The sequence below is a fragment of the Alternaria infectoria genome (genome assembly GCF_024043175.1).
Source record: "Alternaria infectoria strain BMP 0036 chromosome Unknown scaffold_6, whole genome shotgun sequence".
NCBI lineage: Eukaryota > Fungi > Ascomycota > Dothideomycetes > Pleosporales > Pleosporaceae > Alternaria > Alternaria infectoria.
The window spans coordinates 1,020,946-1,039,444 of NW_026250695.1; the positions used below are offsets into that span (position 1 = coordinate 1,020,946).

The following is an 18,499-nucleotide window of genomic DNA, read 5'->3' on the forward strand; positions in this document are numbered from 1 at the left end:
AACATGCGGAGATGCTCGCCAGTACGGAGATATTGGGGATCAGTGACTTGGAGATGTATTTCCGGTGTCCACGAACGAAAGTGCACTGGTGATGGAAGGTTTTGGGTTCATGACTTGGAGCGGCGTCTTTGCTGGTCTGGCCCGATGAACGCCCAAAGTACTGTCGATGTGCAGTGCCACGGATAACCGCATCGGCATGGAGGCATGCTTTTGAGATGTCTGCCTGGAAGAAGGGTCGATCACGTCGAGATGGACGTGCTCAGCTAAAGGAACGAGGAGATTCCAGGCATCAGGTTCCCACAGCACAGCACAGACTGGTACCCGCAAGGTGGATGTCAATCGACAGACCCGACAGTTTGTCGTGAGACGGAACGGTGACACCGACAAACAACAAGTCACGAAGCTTACTGCGCGCAAGGTCCGCTCCTTACTTTGAGGCCTCAGATCGGCAATCCCTACGTAGAAGTAAGTATCCGGTGTGCAGTTTACCGAACCCGTTCGTCTATCTGTGACGCCGCACCTGGCATGTCACATGCTCACAAAGCGAAAGCGAGATCGCGCCTAAGCAAAAGCCAGTGCGAGGTACCTTCGGGGCGCACGAAAAAGCATGCTTCTGGGGTGCGTACGGGTGTCGGAAGAAAGAAAGAATTGGATGCAAGTACGGTATACGGTAGCAAGGCATGCCTCAGGCAAGTATTGGCGAACAGCCACAATATCCAAGAGCCGAGGGACGATGTCATCCCGTACTGAAGCGAGAGTCAACGTCTTCCAGGGTGGGTTTCGTCGATATAGCCCCCATATGAGCTGATAGCAGATCTTTGATGCCGTTGAGCGACCAGGGCACTTCTCCCTATCGCCTGAGACGGTACCCAAGACCGTTTTTGTTGCTCCATGTTGACTAGCTCTGAACCAAGTTATGGTGGCTATGGAAGCATGCAATTCACCCGACGAATGGGGAAAGACACTTTCATCGCATCAATAAGTCTGGACCAGGTTTTTCGGTAAGACGTTGAGTGCCCAGGTCCTTCATCGCCACACTTGCGCATGCTGGATCAATAACGAACGGAAAGCTTGTCGCATGCACAAATCTGACGAGAGGCCCGCGGGGTGGGATGCGTATGATGCAAAAGGATGGGGTTGAGGGATTTCTTCCTGGAGTGTGGCTAGCGGCAGAAGGAAACGACGCCCGCGGGCTGGGTGATGATTGTTGCCACACACCAGCCGCTGGCCTTGGCAGGATGTCATCCTTACACCAGACTTGCTCCGTCAGCCATTCTGCACGTCACTCGACGCCATTACCCGCGCGGTGCTTATGCGAAATGAGTGCGTATGTGCTGATTGCTGGAATGGCTTCGGTAGCGACGACATTTTCCTTTTTCGATCGCCTCGTCACGCTCGTCAGATGACGAAGGATTGGCGGCCGCAAAAACAAAAACTCTGCAACGGTGCCCTTCCATGCTTGCTTGGGTGTCGCGATTGGTGCCGTCAAGAGATTCCGGTGACGCCTCACTGCAAGTGTAAGCGGATGTACACTGTACGCGACGTGCTAATGTGTCTTGGGAGCATCGGTAGCCGATACGACACAAGGGCAACGGAAGCTGGAGGACGTTTGGTGGTTGACTGGAGAGAATCAGCCCTCCTTGGAGGCCAGCTGACCGGCCACGAAGCGAGACAGGGACCTCGAAATAGCGTTCGTATGGCCGAGACATGTTTACTGCTGCCTGCGTGTCATTTCGTGGTATGCCTCTTGTGGCAGTGGGATCCGATCCAGGAGGACAGATGCCGTACAGGTCCAACAGCATGTCAATAACAACACTACACCATCTCAGCCACGAGTAGCTTAGCATAGCCTTCGCCTCGCCTACCTCCATCTAGAGTACATCGCGTGGCCTGAGGAATCCGTTTAGGCGGCCGCCTGTCTCCCAACAAAGATCTGCGCTAAGGGAATGACAGAAAGCGCAGAGATGAGTCTCGATCCTGCATTCAGGTCATCAACCGGCCACGACCTGCATCCGGTATCCGCTCTTCTCCATCCATAATTCCCCTTGGAAGTGCGCCTAGCAATCTTACACATCGGCTTAGCCTTTTAACAGTTAGGTTGTGGAGGCAGGGCGCAATCCCGGCGTGATAGTCCCCGTCGAGTCAAGACAAGCTACTGCACACTTGCACGCTCAGCACGCAGATGGCCTTGCACACATCGGTCTTGGTGGAACCTGTGATTTGCTGGTGGAGGTGGGCTTACAGCGACCATCGCGATGGAGACTTTGCGGGTGCATATGGATGATGCCCAGGCCGTGGGGCCTAGGTGGAGTGGCTAAGCAGGTGGTTGGTTGCGAGATGGATTGCTCGCGCAAGTGTATGCATGTTTTGGGCTGGGTGCAGAACTGCGGCAGGGTGGCTTCAGATTGATGCGTTGTGTGAGTGGGTCAACAACGTTGGTGTGGTCGATGCGCACATTCGGTGGGAGCATCGTGGACAGGGGGATGGACTAAGGGCAGTGTCAATAGAGCGTATTCAGTCAAGTGATGAGGTGGGAAGATGTGGCTTGTTTAGTCTGCTGTACGACTCTCGTCGCAGCAACCGTATGATATGTTTTTGCATTTGTTTGAGTTTGCTCATGGCAAAGATTTGTGTCCTTCTTTTTGGGACCTGCTACCGTACATTGTTGAGCTAGTGCTCTGGTATCTCTTGATGATGGGAAATTCGAACGAACGTGATGGCAATGAATCTCTACCGATCCAATGCCCAACAAGAACAACTCCGGGAAAATGCCTATTGACCCCACTCCTACTATACGTGGCAGAAAACCATTGAGATAGCCACGCCAGAATCAAACGCCGTGCCATCAAGGCGCCGAGTTAAACGTAGTAACCAGATAATTCTAAAGTCCAAGACCGGAGTATCGTCCGGACTGGTCTAGTTTTGAAACGCCAAAGAAAACAAACCGCACCAACACCGAACGAGAAATCAATCGCTGTTCGTGTCATCGTGACTTTTTCGAAAATTGTATAAACACATCGTGAAGAAGCATATCGTAATAGAAAGGGTCCAAAGGTCCAGAAAAAAGGGTGGCTTAGTAAACATGGACCGGAGCCATCATCGATGGCTGGAAGGACACATGCTTGACCAGGTTGGCCGCCTGGATGAATGGCTGGAACCACGTGTTGGCAGGTGGCTGGGAAACGTATTGTTGAGGCTGCGGTACTCGGGAAGAAAACTTGGGGACCTGAGAAGAGGAAACGTGTTGGTACGAAGATGTTGAGGATGCGGATGAGGCTGATGAACAAGCGGAGAAGACCGAGTCGTTGTCCGAGTTTGAACTTCCAGATGAGGTAGAGTGCTGGAAGGGTGATGGTGCGTAGGCTGAGCCAGGAAGAGCAGCAAACTGGGGGACTGCGGGGGCCTGGTAGTAAGCGTTGTAGGCAGCATCCCGGCTGTAGTCTACGGGGCTGAAGGGAGGAGAAGACAGAGGCGTCGACACAGCTGACTTGGTTTGGGTGAAGGCTGAGCATCGGAGGATCATCTCACGAATCTCAGGAATGGTCGCCCTGTTGGCGGGGTTGAACTCGAACATGCGCCTGAGGATGGCGTCGAGCTCTGTGGAAACGGGAAGAATGGTCCTCAGGAACTTGGGGTCCTTCATGAACGCGCGGAAGGTGCTGTCCTCGAAGGATGCTCGCTTCCATGGGTTGCGTCCACAAGTGAGGTTGACAAGCATGACTCCCAGACTCCAGACATCGTTGGGCGCTGAGGCGTAGCATGAGTAGGCCTTGGGTGCTGATGTCTGACATTCTGCAAAAAGTTAGCACGTGACTTTAGATGAGTCAGATCATTTTGAACGTACCTGGAGACATGTAGAAAGTCGAGCCGCATCCAAAGTCGGAGGTGACAGCGTCGGTAGTGGCAAGTCCAAAGTCGGCCAGTTTGCAGGTCATTCCTTGGTCAGTGACGAGAACGTTTTCTGGCTTCAAGTCCCGGTGGTAGATTCCAATAGAGTGGCAGTATTCCACGGCATCCAAAACCTGGAGGAAAGCGCGCTTGGCCATGGCATCGTTACCAACGTACTTGCCCTGCTCGGTGATGTTGGAGAACAGGTCACCTTCTGGGCAGTATTCAATGACAACGTATGTACAGTCAGGGGCGTCCATGATCTTGACCAGAGAGACAACGTTGGGATGAGCGCTGGCCTGGTGGTGGAGCTGGATTTCTCTTTGTTGGAACTTCCTCTGGCGAGGCTCGAGACCAACCTTGTTGAGTGCCTTTACGGCATACGGGACGTTGGTTTGGATGTCCACGGCTGTGTACACCACGCCGTAAGCTCCTACACCAAGAATGCCGGTCAATTGAAGTCGTCCAGCAAGAAGTTGACCTAGGCGGTCTTCCGGCGCGCAGAATCCATTTTGGGTTGGGGAAGCAGGGGGCGTCGGGTACATATTGTGAGTGGGAAGGGTAAGAAGTCCTCGTAGGTCCAATGAAGGCCTCAAGGACGATGTTAGATGATCCGGAAGATGGAGGTTGACCTGGTCCGTGTGGAAACAGCAAACAGTCCCGGATGGAAGAGTCAGAAAGAGAAGGTATTAGAGAGTAACCGGATCCGGCAAGTCAGGTGACTTGGAGGTTGCGACGGTAGCTGGGTAGCAAGCAGTCGGGTGAGGAGTGCTTGTCAAAGACTGAAGAGGCTGTTGTAGTTGACGAAGGAATGTGTTGGGAGGAGGGTAGAGTAGTGTGAGGAGGTAGTGGTGGTTGTTGTGGTGGTGGTAGAGGGTGAGGCGGGATATGATGTATGTGTATGAGGACGGCTGGGCAGCAGTGATAAAGAGAGGCTTCCTGGGAGGGCCCAGGTGGCTATTGGCTGACCTGGAGGCCCCGGTTTTTCGTAAATATAGGGAAGGAGCGGCGCTATGACGAAGAAGGATGGGGCTACAGAGCGAGTGCAGGCCATCAGCGATGTGTGCCATGGCCTCCGGCACGCACATTCAGACGCTAACGTGTGGTTCCACTCGCGCAACCCACCCTGGCTCCATGGCTCGTCTCAACGCGCGCAGGGAGGCGAGAGTGAAAGCGGCCGGGGGCTGCAGTGGTGTGAGCCGTCTTTACCCAGTTGGACGCTAGGCCGTGTCCAACAAAGACAGTCATGCAGCTACCGAGCGGCCGGGGCGTGTCCTTGATTCACCTGAATCATGCCGCCTGCGACTCCGCTGCTCACCGGGCGGCTGTGACTTGGGGCGAATCAGACGCCTGTCAGTGCAGCGAGGGTGACACACAGGCCTGCTCTCGCCGCGACAAGTGCAGCAGCCTCGAGGCACCAGAGGGAGCCATGCAGCGCGCGATGTGCACCATGGTGCAAGCGGACCCGCGCGCTGTGTGTGTGGCGCGACGCCTGCCCGGCCACTCGTGTCCATTCACTGCTGCCCTCGCTGCTCGCTCCACACGCGCTCGTCAGCTCGCAGAGAGGACACTTGTCCAGGGCGCAATACGGGCGCCCCGTCTGATTCGCTGCCTCCCCCAGCCTCTGCCCTCGCGCGGCCCCCTGATCGCAGCATCTTGTCACCGGCCGATTAGACGGCCCACCAAGGCTCCAAAACGCCCGCGCCTCGCCCCAAGCAGATGCAGCTATGCAGTTCCTTGCCTAGTGCTGCTTAGCCTCCTCTGCAAAGCCTGTCCAGGCTTACGACGTCTCGAAAAGCCGCGAGCGCACGGGCGGCGTTCGATAGTCTTCGACTCTTCGCTGGCTCCGAGGCCCATGACGAATGCAGCCCGCCCAAACGACGATCTCGCAACGCTGCGGCACTGCTCTGCATCTCTGACTGTCATGCCGCCAGTCGACCTTTCGTCCCGTCTGCCTGAACCCGGTGCTGTGTCTAGAGGACGGCACAGTGCCTGTCAGCAACCCGCGGTCACGTTTCGGGTTTCGTGTTGGTGGACCTGTTTTTCTTTTCCGGCGCTTCTGATCATCGTTCTTTGTCCTTCAATCTGAAGCCCGTGGCCGTGGCCGTTGCTGCCATGCGCAAGGGCGAGCTGCTTCCAGCTTTGGGGACCGCCAAAGAGCGTTGGCGATGACACATGGCACTTGATGCCCGATCGGGCCCAGTCGATCCCACGACCGCCAACCTTGTTGCGCCGGACTTCGCCCTGTTTGCGTAGCCACCTGCCATTGGCCTACCCAATATATTGCTTCTTGACGATGACTAACCGAACCGTTCGCCATGAGCAGCGAGCTGGCCTCCCTGTCGCTCGGCTCCGTGGGCAATTTTGTCTGGACAAGCTGGGCCCGCCAGTGGCACGCTATCGTCCACCAGAATTTTCGAGACTGCTCCGCCTGGCCAATTAATGCGGAGATTATTTTGTGTTTTTGTGCCAATCATCATTCGCGCCCTGCTAGACCTACGTGTTGTTGCAATCCAGTCATGGCCTTGTGACCTGGCAGTCACCGCCTAACGATGTCTCGCTGTTCCACCCACACCGGCCATTCGCTCAGCTGTTGCTGTCGTGGCTTATTGCGCAATATGTTGGGGCGAACTTTTGTTCATCTATGGTTTGCCGGTCGTAGCAGCTCCCAACGAGTAGAAACGGTAGAACGTCTTCCAAGGCTTCCAGATCGAGGAAGCAGAGCATTCTACCGGTTCGTATCTCATCCCGTATCCATGCCCGTTGAAGGGATAACCGACTCGACTTGTCCGCATATGAGTCGTAGGAGCTGGGATGTGTGCCAGATTGCGATGCTGACCCCAGCGCAAGCGAGATAGCCGTGCAAGCACCTGCAGCTTCCAATTCTTTTTCTGCTCTCCGGCGTCATCCGTGCAGGAGCACAGAGTCAAGCCAAGTCCGCTTCCCGTAGGCTAAACTTACGAGCGGGAGTCTGTGAGTGTAAGGGACCGAAGATCATGTCCTGAGCGAAATTGTTCCTTTGCGGGTCAATATCATGGCTGAAAACTTTGTTGGTATTCGAGATGAAGGAGCCGTTCCCAAGAGCATGGCCGCGGGTGAGAGCTGAGCCGTTCGATGCGCATGGTAATTTGTCAAGACGCTAGCAATCTCTTTCATAGAGTGCATATTTTGTGTCTTGGTGAATTGTGAGCGCGCTGCATAGGAACATGCAGTTTGCAATAGTGCAACCCGCAACAGCCTCCATCCGTCAACATGCCGTCGTTTCCAAGCATCGTGTTGTCTGCTTTGATCCGTCCGACCCGCCGTAGGCTGCTCTATGCGCGTTTTCGATCCTGCTGATTCAGAATCGTGCATGCTTTCCTTGCCGGACAGGCGTTCTCCACAAAGCTCGAGCGTTTCAGTGGAGGTGGTCGAGAGTCGCAGCCTCCAGTGCTTTCACCGCCAAATGCTGACCAGCGCGATTTTCAGGATAAGCCCGTTATCGATAGTCATCGATAAGACACCCGCCAAAACTAAAATGCCCCGCCATCTCAACCTCCTGCGCCCTCAAACTCTAACGGCGGCAGTGTGATCAAGGGAACGTCCAATCGACATATGGTGCCCACCACAAGTGTCTCGATGGCTTACAGATCCTGCGACGTGGCGTCTGCGGCTGGGGGCAACATCAGGCGACGCCAGTGACGATACTACCAGATCAACCACCCACTATTGCAGGCCCAGTCAGATCCAGACTTTGTGGCCACCTAAAAACTTTCGTGTGGCCAACGAATGACAGCACATCAGCCTTGTTTTCCTCGTGCCTACTCAGATCTTGTTTGGTCCCGCCGAAATTGGTAGGCTGTGGCAATTAAGAATGCTGGCAAGACATGCTTTGCGGCTGTGTACATTTCCATTGGCCGAGCAAAACGCATGGCAAAATATAGTATACACCGCTCTGAGTCGGTCCGAAGCTCTCTTCGTCGATCTCCAGGCCGGCGCAGGCAGCAAACGTTTCGTGGTTACTAAGGAAGGACCAGACTCCGCAAGTCTCGCAGCGCCATGTCGTTATATCATTATGCATTGCGGGAACTTCACCCTGGCGGCGTTCTGTTCTGACATAACAAGTTTGGCTACGAAGTGGATATCTGTCTATCCTATGTTGTTCTGTAAGGTTTACGGAGGCCGTCTCTGTTAGCTGATGATCTTCTCGGGTTAGCTTGCGCGGCTTCATTCCAAGGTTGCTGATGCCTGCCCAGACGTCATCATCGGCGGTCGGTGATGCAAGACCCTGTTCATCACTTTATTCTGATACAGCACGCTGAGGTCAGATCTCTCATCGTGCTTCCGAAGAAACCGCTTTCCCAGGGTCCGATCAGCGAGCACATGCATACGCAGGTAGCAACGACGTAGGAGCCCACTTCAACGAAGATTCGGGGTCAGGCTCGTCATTCTGGAAACGTTCTTCACATATCGACCAACATCATCACAAATCATCAAAATATTGTTCCCGGCTGGTGCCTCAGCAACCGGAGTGTATTCCACATGTCTCGCGTCTTTAGATCACCCGCCCACACACCCCCTTCACATGTCAGTCCCAACAGTATATGCAGCAATAACGACGCACCGGAAACTTCGTCAAGCGGCTTCATTCAAAGCTTTGAATTCAAGCCACCCGTGTGCTCCACCATGGTTCATTGAAAGGAAACTGGAGTCTCCGTCTGGGGCCCGGCTCGTTGGCGAAGCGTGAACTCTAACGCGTCGCTTACACGACCCTATACTGGTCGCACGCGTGCGTTGCGAGTAATCGAGATGGATGATGAAACACTCAGCTCTAGCAGCCCTCTAGTCGGCGGTAACTATCCACCGAACCAAACTCTACACTCTGGCAGCCCAGAGGAGATTGGATCGGCAGGGACGTCGGACCTTCTGCGGTTCTGTTGTGTTGTTCCATGGCTTTTCTGGACGAGTACAGCCGCTCGCGTTGAGCTTAGTCGTGGTTATGGGGTGATTCGATCTGAGCCTCTGAGGGTTCCGCAGATCACAGCGGCCGCGAGTAATCTGCGAAGTTTCTTCCGCAGTAAGGTCCGACTACAGGGCAGAACTCCGGCGTCGAGACGCCGTACAGCGTATGCATGGTGAAGTGGTCAAAGACGTTGAGCATGTTCGTCGCAGAGCCCGAGAATTCGCGCGCAGTCGGGTTTTGCGCTTGGCGTACGCAGCCCTTCGTCTGAGTGAGATATGTCTAGTCACGTGTATGTGAACATCGCCATCACGAACATGATGCAATCGCATGAGAATAATGCGGTCTCTCAGTGACATTGTCTCTGAATGCGATAGCAGTCATGTGAGCTGCTCACACCATTTGCCACATCACGAAGCAACGACAGCCTCGTCAGCACAAATCTTACAACCTTCAATGTTTCGCCTTCCGTATCTCAGTAATCACCTGATGGGCATCTTCACACGATACCATGGGCATTTACTCTTGGCTCTTAGCCTTACCAGCTCCATCAAGCCCAATACCCGCGCCTGCCCGCAGTTACTCACATGTTTCGCCATCCACCATGCATTGACAGCCTCATACCCAGTTCACACACAAGGACGACCCTCGCGCTTCAGGAAGCTGGGCGACTATACCATGTCATGTATACATAGCCACGGGATCCTCGTCTGCCGCCTCGCACAGATGGGTCTGCCAAATGCCGTGTCTCCACCGCCTCACCAACTCACTCGCCTGCTTTCCTCGTCGCTGCTCCACCTACCCGTGGGCCAACAGCGCAAAACATAAGATGAAACAAGCCTCACCTTTTACAAAATGTTCTCGCAGTGTCGGCAGTGCAGAAACAAGCTGCTACATCTTACAGCCGCAACGCATTTCCGACTGCATCCTATCAGCTGACGACATGGCGTCGGTCCTTGCATCGTGAGACCTGATAGACTGCCTTGCTTTGCGTTGCGTGTTCAGCGGAGAAACAAAACGAATGCGAAGATGCACCGCGTTGTGCTGACGAAGTAGATTGCGCCGCCAACAACGCGTGCGCATGCGCGTTACGCCCGGAAGCTGATCAACACATTGACTCTTCACCACTAACTTCCATGTCTACAATCCACCATCACTCCAGCCTTGACCTTTATTTTTGTTCGCAGCTCGTTCGTTCAAAAGATCCAGGGAGCGGCACGGGTAGCAAACTACTGCAGGTCATCGATGCGGTTGCGCGGCGCTCGCGGGCGGGGGTTAGGCCTAAGAAAAGGTCCAGTCGCTCTCGCCTCATCCTTTGGGGGCGACACCAGCGCTTGCGTGATGCGCTTTCGGTCAACTTGGGCCACTCGATTGCGAAGACGCCATGAATAGAGGCGCGCGTATGTGGGTTGGGGTAAGTAAAGTAAGGTGGGTGAGCGAGTTTCGTGGTCTGGCCTAGCCTGGCCGCCTTGCTGATGCGGATGCGGAGGGAGGCGGTTTGGGCAGGTGGGTGGTCTGGAAGTAGGCGCTGGTGGCAGATGCGTGGGTGCGGCGAGGTGCCTGGCGACCAGTTTAGCAACCACCATCTTCTTGTGGTTCTGAGACGGTGGTCTTAGGAATTGTTGATGGTGGGTTGACTCAACCTTGACGGAGGGGTGGTTCAAGTCGGAGTGATGTCCGTAGACGCTCGTGGCAGATGTGTGTTTACGGCGTGGCTTTTACTATTTACCGCTGCTGGATGCATGTGTCAGGTGTTGATCACATTGAACAAGCCGAAGGATTCAACCCTAGGATCTCAGAACGCCCGATCGTAAGGGGAGTCAGACATCTACAAGGCAAACTGACGCCTTGACGCTGGTGACAGCCTCGCGGGCGCTGATGTTTCATCGCTGGAAGGTCATGATGCAGATCCACGGTATTACTACCTGGTTGCGTTAATATCTTGTAAAGACAGAGTCCTCTCCTTGATGAGCCGATGAATCAAGGGAAACGCAAGTAGAACTAGGTGTTCTATATTTCATACACAAGCCATAACAGCAAGTAGTTGTATATGACGACAAAAACAACGAACACCCAACTACATAACATTATAAATGTTATCAACCAAGGAGCATACATGAAGTCAATAGTTTGATGGCCTCTATTCGGATTCCAATGTACACTGCCGAGTGTTTAACTTTTCCCATCTGTATCATGCACACATGAAAGGGTTGGCAACATCCGAGCTACAACATGATATCATTCGCACTACTTGATATCCATGAATGTTCTTCGCACAAGCGCACCCAAAAGACATCGCCGGAATGATCGTGCATGCTGAAAGTAAATGAGTGCGAGAGCAGCTCATATGTCAAAGAGTGCGTCCAAGATCCCGAGCCCAACATTGTTCACCACCCCATCACGAACGCTCTGACGGCACACTAAAGCCAATTAGAAAATCCTTCTCGAAGCCGTTGTCCAGACCCTCCATACTCTCCTAGATTCGGGATGCTTCGTCATTGGCCGCGTCCATGCCCTCCGTACTCTCCTCGGTTCCGGATGCTTCATCTCCTGTCGCGTCTATGCCCTCTGTAGTCTCATCGAATTGGGTTGATTCATCTCTGACAGCGTCCACGCCCTCCGTAGTCTCCTGGATCGCAGTTTCTTCAGCGGCGTCGTTAATGGTGTCCTCTTCATCCGCGCTCTCCCTGAGCCTAGCACGGTCTTGGTGCTCTTCCCAGGGATTCCCCGACAACTCCTCTCCGAACACCCTACTACCCCTCCGCCTCAGACCCCTCAGTTTGAGCGTGAGTTTCGGTCGTGTCGTCTTTTCTTCCATGGGGACATCAACATCCTCTGTCTGGACCGCCGTGGCACTGCTGCGACTGCTGTTACCCTCACTTCCGTCTTCATCTTGGGGGTCGGGCTTAACTGGAAGGCCGAGGTATGTGTTGACATCCCTCAGGATGCTGCCCCGGTAACGACTTTGCATGTCTCCGGTATTGTTCATATGGGTTTTGAAGTCAGGGTACGTCTCACATAGCTCTCCCCATGTGGTGCTGTCTCCCGGAACGTCGTTCCTGTTGAAACCCCCGCCACGGGGTGAATCCTGTGCGCCGATATAGTGGACATCTCGCTGAGACCAATGAGAGGCTAGGGCGTCGAAAAAGAGTCTTTGGAGTAGTTCCATCCCGGCGGAAGCCTGGCTGTGGCGATCTTGTCTTGGGGGAGGCGGGGAGCCAGCAGACGGTCTTCTTGCAACAGGACCGATGATCGCGATACGACGAAGGCTCTCAGCGGTGGTGTTAGCGCAGATATACGCAATATCACTCGCTCGAAGTAAAGATTGTTTCGCGTCGGATCTTGTCGACCGGGCGAGTGGCTCGACGAGCTTGTGAATTTGCCGCATAGCGGCTTCCCAGTATACATCCGCTTCGAGCTTAACCCCGAGTAGGCAGGCATCAGTATGTGCACGTAGGCTACGATAACCGGTAACAACTGTGTTCGGACTGTATACGCTCGATTCCATGTACGGAACGAAATCGGCAAAGGCGTTGGGTGTGATAGTTGGAAGATGGATTTCGGAAATCCTTTTGTCTGCGGCGATTATTCCGTCGAACATGCTTGAATGTCGTATTAGACGTGCTTTGGGTATATGCCAGGTTTGTTGATTTGACTCTGGTCCGACGATAATCTTCATTGTGCCTGGAACTTCTGGAGCACTTGTGACGGATGGATCGCCGGATCGGTACGGACGGGTGGTTTCGGGCTTCAAGTTGAATGTCTTCTTGTCCGAGCTACGGACGGTGCTTATGTAGCGTCTATTGTACATGTTCGTACTTCTAGCGGGAAGTGCCATATCCGCTGGCTCGGCGTGTGCGCTTCTTCGTTGGCCGATCATTGGCGAGGCGGGAGGTGGGGAGCGGTGTAGTATTTGTGATGTGCCGGGTGATGAACGTTTCTATGATATGTAGGCTTTTCGGGTGCAAGTGACGGTGCGCAAACGGACGCAATATCGCGTGCGTACTCTGGGTGACTGGCGATAGTGAAAGTGACCCCAATATAAGCGTTGCGTTGCTGATAAAAGTGAACGGGTACGGATGTGTTGCAGTAAACATGTGATGGTAACGGAATGTGATTAGACGAACTTGTTATGATGATGGATGTGTGAGGGAAATGATACATCGAGAAGTTGACTTATGGGGACAGCGCTGGTGCTGGCGATATGGGCAACAACGACCAGGTTCCATAGTACTGCGACCGAGCGAGGGTCACTCGCGATTGCCGCAATAAGTACAATAGCCATTCGAGCGGAGTATGGAGTATGCATCGGGAAATGAAGGAACGAGAGAAATCGCAAGGTTAGTATGCTCGCAAGACACGGACAACGACGACCCGGAGTGAAGTGTTGGAAGTGAGAGCATCGCAAGGTAAGGCATCGTTGTGGCTAAGCCGTATCAGGCAACCACGACCTTGCACATCCATGACTGATCACGCAAGCGCCTTCCCATCTACCTCGACCATCACGACCCTTGATCCCACCTGTTCTCGCTCCAACCCACCCGTATCGCCCCTCCCTGCATAACGCTCACCAGCACGCCACTTCTCACCGAAAGTATAAAATACCCACGGTACGGGCGCGAAAGCAAGAGCGATAAACGCAAGTAACGAGAAAGACCAACCCACATCAAGCTTCTGATACATCTTATGCGAGAAGAGGGGCGCAAGACCGCCGACGAGCGAGCGCATGACTGAGCAGGCGGCCATGCCAGATGCGGAGTGGACTGGGTAGGCGTCTAGGATGTATGTGCCTGTGAAGAACTAGATGAGAGTTAGCAGTTATATACCAAGTCTTGAGAGCCAACTCAAGACGATACATGAGTTGAGGAGGATGAACTTACGATAGCGCTCATAGATCCAGCACCAAACACCGCCGTTCCGACCAATGGCGCAATCCAGTGCACACCATACTGAGCCGTCCAAGCATAGATGAACAACCCAATACTCACAAGTGGCCACCAAAATATCATCGGTAGCAATCTGTTCTCCGGTCTCATGTCGCCCTTGAGTGCCTTCCGCTTGACGAGGCTGTCGCTAATTGCAGCGCCTCCAAGCATACCAATGAGGTTGCCGACAGCCGTACCGAGATAAGCAAGGCCCAGATTTTTGCGCGTCCATCCGTAAGTCTCGACGAATGTTGTCGGGATGGTCGTGTACAAGATATATAGGGATCCGTATCCGATAGCCGTGAGCAGCGAGGTAAAGAAGATCGGTCGAGACAGGAAAAGCATGCGTAGCGGCATGACCATCGCCGTGCGAAAAGCTACCAACTTGCTCGTCCCAGCGTCCAAATCAGACTTGGCCCTCAAATCCTTATTTCCCGTGTGTTTCCGCAACTGTGCAGCTTTTCGACGGAGTAGAACCGGTTCATACGTTTCCGACAAACATACCATGCTGAGCGCCGTACTCACCCCGCCCAAGATAGCAGTAAGATAGAATATCCACCGCCACCCTCTCGCAGCGTTAAGGTAGCTACCCGCTGTAGGACTAATCGCTGGACCTAGATTATACGCCAATCCTATCAAGGCCATGACCCCCCCGCGTTTCTCTTTCACCCAGAGATCACCGATGCTGGATGGCGCGAGGGCGAATACGCTACTACCGCCCACGCCGGCGAGGAAGCGGAAGACAGCCAAGGTGCCGAGAGAGTTGGATCGTCCGCATGCGAAGGTGCTTACTGTGAAGAGCACGTTACATCCGTGGTACAAAGGCAGTCGGCCGTATTGCTCCGAAAGGGGACTTATGAGAAGGGGACCGAACGCGTAGCCTAGGACGTAGATACTCAGGACGAAGGCAGAGAGGTAGGCATCGGTTGATGCGAAGTCCCTTATGATGTCTGGCATTGCTGGCGCGACGACGGAGGACGTGAATGGTCTACTGGGAGTTAGCTGATTGTGATTACAGTATGAATGAAGCAGGATACTCACGATATAAAACACATGATGAATATGCAACCGATGTTGATGTCCTTCTTCCATGAGAGGAAATTTCTGGGGTTTGCCGCATCGTCGTTGCCGTGCCAGTCGACGACACTCAACTGTCTTTCCTTGCTACGTCTGAGGGTGCTGGGTGTGTCTAGCATGTTGGAGCCCAGACTTGTGTTGTTGCTGTTGTAAATGCTCGGTAGCTCTTCACTCCTATAAAGCTCCAAAGCTTCTTTTCGTGTGGAACTGTAACTCATGACGTTCGCCAAAGGGCAGGAGTGGATTGGAGTAACGTAGTAGGAGCAAGGAGGGGACGGGAAAGCCGAATTGGTCTGCGTTTGAGTAACGTCGTTCACGTGAGGCATCTTGATCGGCCCTGTGATGGGGTTACGAGATGTGATGGGCACGTCATTTAGTCAAGATGAGTTCAAGTTTGAAGAGTTGCCGCTGCCGCGTGGAGGACGCTAACACCCCAGGGCTTTCCACTTCCTATCTTCACGGAAGGAGTCACTCGGAGTGTTCCCAGTTCACATTGGCAAGTGGAAGGAAAGCGTTGCGAACGGCTGGTAGTGCGAAACCAGGAGGACGTGAAAATTGATGCGATCTCGGCTTTTCTTCTTGCTTCCGATGGCCGGCTACTTACATTAGCATGGGAACGAAAACGTTTGAAGTCGGCCATCAAATGCTACCCGTCAACCTCAACTTGTACAGGATATTTCTCCAAACTCTCATACCACTGAAGCGTACTTCCGATCATGAAAGCCCAACTACCCCAGAAGGTACTGAGTGACGCCTGATATTGCGCCCAGCTCCGAGTATCGTATCCGAAAGCCGGACACAGCGTGAAGCCTATACCGCCTATGAGGTTCCAGGCCCCGACCCACCATCCCAGCGTCCGAGGAGCTGGTTTCCACCATTTGGACTGAGTCTCGATCATGAAGAGGGCTCCGGAAATGATGAAACCTATACCGCCAACGACTTGAGTTGTCCAGTAGAGGATTATGGTAAGGGTTTGCGACATCTGATCGTATATGCCGGGCAGTGCGGTCAGGCCCGCGATCCAGAAGATTGTTGCGCCGAGCAGCTGGGACATGGACGCTATGAACCCGAGATTGTGAATGTAGTGGGTCCGTAGTTCTTCGTTTGACGGCCACCAGACCCAGGAACGCTCTTGCGGCTCCAAATCGGGCTTTGGTGCGGCGATTTGTCGAGTCCTGACAGCATGCCGTTTGTTGTAATGGTGCGTGCAATGCGACTTTGACGGCCGCAGCTCTACGCGTACATCCCCCTCCTCTTCATGCGATAGGATCTGCTCCACCGCCCATCCGAAGCACCCCGATCGGCCCTCATTCACAGCTTCTGCTACAAGGAGGAATGACCCCACCTCGAAGATGCAGACCCCGACAAACGCTGTTATGCCCCCACCATACAATTCCTCGTTTGTGAATTCCGAATCTGGTCGTATCAACGGCAGGAAGACGAAGAAGGCATTGAATAACCACACCACGCTGCCCATTGTGAAAACAAAGGCAACGTCGAAGGATATATCCCATACCGGAAAGTATGTGAACATACGCCAGATGTTGCGTGCGACGCTGCGGAACGAGGAAGTCGGGCGTGGGGTATCGTGTTTCGTTGAGATGGCAGCTTGACTATGCTCTATGTCTACGGCATGTCGTCCCTTGCGGTCATTGCGCGAGGTCCACTTGTACCGCACATCGGGACGGTCGTCGTGGCGGTAATGGGCTCGCGTGGGGTTGAGGAAAGGAACCGGGCCGGTGACGCGATCGTCTTCGAGGCGTAGGCCGGTGCCGTGTCTCACGGGTTCGCGGGCTGGGTGGAAGGTTTTGTTGCGTTGCGTTCTGCGCGTGGCTGGGCCATCGCGACTTGTCATGTCAGCTAACCGTCGTCAATTCGGGTGAGTGTTGCTGTGTCGTTAGCATTGATGAAAGCTATTGGCATGCTCGCGAGATAACTAGCGAGAGAATATTGCGAACCCATGTTTGGACGCGAAGATGCTGTCCGGCTGCGTCATAGCCCCAGATCGTTGGAGTTGTTAGCGTTCCCCAGCCCTGCTGAGTCAGCACTCTGCCCAATCCTCCGCACCTGCGCGCATTACCCTCGAACCACGCAGCTCCTCCCTAGATACGCGTCACAGACAACTACATTACCTGTCAAAGTGGTCCTGAACATAGGACACTCATATATCCGTCGACAACATCTTAGAAAGTTTCTGGTAGGTACCTAGGTACTTACCTGGGTGGGTAGCCTGAGATAGGGCAAGCCCGCGATTTGGTGCTGAAAGAGAATCGGTATATCGCGTCTTCACCCAGGAGCTAGTGGTCGTCTCGCCTGTGAGTTTTGTCTTACTGTACTTTCCTTTGCTATGGTGGTTTCCTACTGAAAACTCCGTGGCCCATAGAACTGGACTGATCGGGACTCTCGCTAACTCGAAAGACTAAAGCACTGTAATAGTCGGCCAGCGCGAAGCAACTTCAAGACAAGATGTTTGCAGGTATGTCACTCGTACTGATCAGGACCATGTAGTTTGCTGAACCCAGATCAGAACGATGCCATCTCATCACGATGGATACGCGCATTCCATCCAAAGCAGACGCGCCCGAGTACACCTTTGCTCTTGCCTACCGAAAGCCCGTACGTACACATCTGGACTGAATGCAGTGTCGGTAAGATCTAACAAGAAGCAGGAATCCATACCCAAAACCTGGGAGGCGATGGCAGGTGACAACGGCGTCAGTTTTCTCGATCTACCTCGAGAGCTAAGAGACATGATCTACAACTACATCTGCACCGACCTGCCCCAAATCGGAGACGGATGGCGCGATAAGCACGACGAAGGAAAATACGGTATCCCCGCCGCCACTGAGGCTCAGGCCGATGTATTGCACGACTGCAATATCATGAGGACATGCCGCCAGGTGCATTGGGAATTCGCCGAAATGCTCTACGCGCAACCCCTCCAAATCTGCAGCCCCATATACGAGTTTCAGACTCAGTTCATCCTACCCGGCTCGCATATCCTGCCCTTGTCGCCAACATACGCACATCTTGTCAAGAAGGTGGCCGTTCTTCATGACACGGCTATCGGGAATGTTCCGGACCAATACTATTACCGCGCCTCAACTTCAGGTGATCATCAATGGCGACATGTTGTCTCGGTCGCGACGCAATTAGGAAAGCTTTTCCCTGGGATTCAGACTGTGCGCGTGCTTTATCGTATCTGCCCACGGGCTGAGATTTATGATCCGACATTCCAGACCCTGTGTGGACTACTCGGCGACACCAGAGAAGAGCAAGTTAGGAAGTCTGAAAAGTTTATCAAGGGTGTGTGTTGGAGTGATGGGAGACCCGTGAAGCTGCCACCGCAACTAGAGCTGGTGAACTTGGACTTCGACACCATCGTCGAAACCCCTTTGGTTGAAGCTATAAAGAACGTGCGAGCTGCAGAGCTGCAGAAGAAAGAGCTCAAGCGAAAGCTGCTCGTGTAAACTAGCTTCGCTAGCAAGCAGTCTGTCGTATGGTTCCAGATCAACACAAGAGAAACCGGGCAAGGGACAAGTTGAAGACTCCAATTTGAACTAGTGGTATCAAAGTCGAAGACTTCTTGCACACTTCCGGCGCCACAAGGTCATCACTAAACGCCATCGCTGTGCTAATAATACAGAAACCGTGGTAATAATACAAACAA

At 53.7% G+C, this 18,499-nt stretch overlaps 5 protein-coding genes across 5 annotated transcripts; 1 reads left to right on the forward strand and 4 right to left on the reverse strand.

The window, feature by feature from the left end:
* Positions 1 to 3,073: 3,073 nt before the first annotated feature.
* On the reverse strand, positions 3,074 to 4,433 carry J4E92_004650 (uncharacterized protein; the record flags this gene model as incomplete). The annotated part of the gene is made up of 2 exons (XM_051496039.1): positions 3,074 to 3,792; positions 3,845 to 4,433. The coding sequence occupies 2 exons, from the start codon at positions 4,431 to 4,433 to the stop codon at positions 3,074 to 3,076; spliced, it is 1,308 nt and encodes a 435-aa protein (XP_051353879.1).
* Positions 4,434 to 11,303: 6,870 nt separating this feature from the next.
* Positions 11,304 to 12,707, reverse strand: J4E92_004651 (uncharacterized protein; the record flags this gene model as incomplete). Its single annotated transcript, XM_051496040.1, has 1 exon — positions 11,304 to 12,707. The coding sequence occupies one exon, from the start codon at positions 12,705 to 12,707 to the stop codon at positions 11,304 to 11,306; it is 1,404 nt and encodes a 467-aa protein (XP_051353880.1).
* A 590-nt stretch (positions 12,708 to 13,297) lies between these two features.
* Positions 13,298 to 15,047, reverse strand: J4E92_004652 (uncharacterized protein; the record flags this gene model as incomplete). Its single annotated transcript, XM_051496041.1, has 3 exons — positions 13,298 to 13,627; positions 13,708 to 14,740; positions 14,794 to 15,047. 3 exons carry the CDS (start codon positions 15,045 to 15,047, stop codon positions 13,298 to 13,300), a joined length of 1,617 nt encoding a protein of 538 aa, XP_051353881.1.
* A 428-nt stretch (positions 15,048 to 15,475) lies between these two features.
* On the reverse strand, positions 15,476 to 16,684 carry J4E92_004653 (uncharacterized protein; the record flags this gene model as incomplete). Its single annotated transcript, XM_051496042.1, has 1 exon — positions 15,476 to 16,684. One exon carries the CDS (start codon positions 16,682 to 16,684, stop codon positions 15,476 to 15,478), a length of 1,209 nt encoding a protein of 402 aa, XP_051353882.1.
* Positions 16,685 to 17,376: 692 nt separating this feature from the next.
* J4E92_004654 (uncharacterized protein) lies at positions 17,377 to 18,299 on the forward strand (the record flags this gene model as incomplete). Its single annotated transcript, XM_051496043.1, has 2 exons — positions 17,377 to 17,445; positions 17,499 to 18,299. 2 exons carry the CDS (start codon positions 17,377 to 17,379, stop codon positions 18,297 to 18,299), a joined length of 870 nt encoding a protein of 289 aa, XP_051353883.1.
* Between the last annotated feature and the right edge of the window lie 200 nt (positions 18,300 to 18,499).